Here is a 1910-nt window from a genome sequence, read left to right as displayed (position 1 = left end):
CCAAAAAAAAAAAAAAAAAAAAAAAAGATTTGCACCTCAACCATAACAAACCAAAACTATATCTTGGCAAAGAATATTTTCTTTCCGCCAAGGTTTTTACCAAGAGAACTAAAACAGATTGAAACTTTACCTCCCTTCCCTGCTCTTTCTTTCCCTTGTTTGTAAATACCAAACATCAACAAACCAACTAAATGGGAGGACAAAGAACTGAGAAGCAAAGGTTAAAAATCAGTTAAGATAAACTTGGCACATTTAATTGTTGGGAGTGAACTAAATTTGTAACCACAATATCCAAATCATTTCCAATTAAGATTCCATCTAACAACAACTCTTGGGATCTAAGCAGTGAAAAGTTCTGGAGTCAAACCTATTGGATCTATTACTTGCGCGAGTGACCTCATGCAAGTTCTTTAAACTCAATACCCCTGTTACCTGTAAAACAGTATCTTCTCCACTGAGTTATTTTTAAAACTAAATGAGATTATGCAAATAAAAAGTTATCAGTCAATCACCGTGCAAATTCTTATTGATACCATTAAAAACAACAACAGTTAGCACAACACAATTTAATCCCTTCCTACCATCCTTAGCAGGAAAAAAGCAAAGGAAAACCAGAGGGAAGGAGAGAGTTGTCAGCACAGCAAACTCTTTGTAAGAATATTTAAAAACTGCTAAGGGGATGAAATTGGAAAGGCTTTCATTTTTTAAATTTCTATCTCACTTTATTTAAATTTCCAAAAGGGGTAGAACTACAAATAATTTTTATTATTAATGTGTCTATTCGCATTTTTCATATAAAATACATAATTTGTGTTTCTCAGATTCTTTCAATTAAACTATATATTATGTACATTGGATACACTGAACAGAAGATACAACAAAAAACCATGCTTTTCTGTTTTCTAATTTTGTACAATACGAATGTATGACTATTAGAAAATTGTTTTTAAAACCACTAAATATAATGAGCAAGAATGCATGCTTTAAACTTCAGAGATTTCTGAAAGGTTCAATCCACAAGATCTAGCACCTACTAAAGTATAAAGTACAACTTTTACTCTGGCCAAGTTTACTCTAGTAAGAGAACTAACAGACTAAAAGCAAAATGCCCCTTAGAAGGTGCCAAGTGATCTAACAAGAGAAATAACCCTATTCAGGGGCTTTGGTCCATATTACTTTTCAGGATATGATTCTACTTCCGGATAGCTTTCGATTTTTTCCTATGTCTATGAAATAAGTTTAAATATATTTTAAGGTACAGAATAGAAAAAAGGCTTTTACATCTTTGGGAAAAGTTCATCCCTGCATGCTAATTGTCTCTGAGTAAGCATCAAGGAAATCAGAAACAGTGGCAGGATCTAGTGATACGACCTAAGCGGGGAAATTAGATGGGCAAAATAAACAGAGTTTATGTGCTTTCACTTTTGCTTGACATTTTAATCCAAATCGATTCTTGGGAAAAAAAGAAAGAAAGAAATCTACAAAATACGCCTAACTCCAGAAAGCTGGGAAAGGGGAAGAGAGAAGGAAACGTTTACCTGAGGCATCTCCCACTTTAAAATCACTGTCATCTGAACTATCATAATCGAGAGCTTCCAGCAGAGAAGCTGCCAAAGGCTTCACCTGCCTCCTCTTGGAGCTGCGATCCACTGTTAAAAAAAGAAAGGACATCATCACTCATCATCACCCTGGGACGGGAGCGGTGCAGAGGGCGGAGGGTGGGGACCTCGCTCAGGGAATCGCTGATTGATTAGTTCTCAGCACAGGGGTCCAGGAGGCTGGACTGGAGTGGGGAGGAGATGCGGGCTGGGAGAAGGGACGCACGGTCCAGGAGGGCGGGACGTGGGTCGGGGGACAGACCCGGCGGCACGGGGACAGCGCCAGTCCCGGAACGACGCCCACCGATTTGG

The 1910-nt window shown here is 38.3% G+C and overlaps 1 protein-coding gene across 1 annotated transcript in view; it reads right to left on the bottom strand.

Moving 5' to 3' along the window:
• The window catches only part of LOC103249585 (PHD finger protein 14-like), a 16122-nt gene that overhangs the window by 13801 nt on the left and 411 nt on the right, over nucleotides 1–1910 (bottom strand). Inside the window, exon 2 of the mRNA XM_008048216.1 lies at nucleotides 1539–1649. Coding sequence (XP_008046407.1) covers nucleotides 1539–1649 — 111 coding nt within the window. The remainder of the gene's footprint in view (nucleotides 1–1538; nucleotides 1650–1910) is intronic.

The sequence above is a fragment of the Carlito syrichta genome, unplaced genomic scaffold (genome assembly GCF_000164805.1).
Source record: "Carlito syrichta isolate Samal-C Ts95f unplaced genomic scaffold, Tarsius_syrichta-2.0.1 Scaffold121466, whole genome shotgun sequence".
Classification (NCBI taxonomy): Eukaryota; Metazoa; Chordata; class Mammalia; order Primates; family Tarsiidae; genus Carlito; species Carlito syrichta.
Note: the sequence above shows the minus strand (reverse complement) of the source record. Positions and strands in the feature narration are given on the sequence as shown.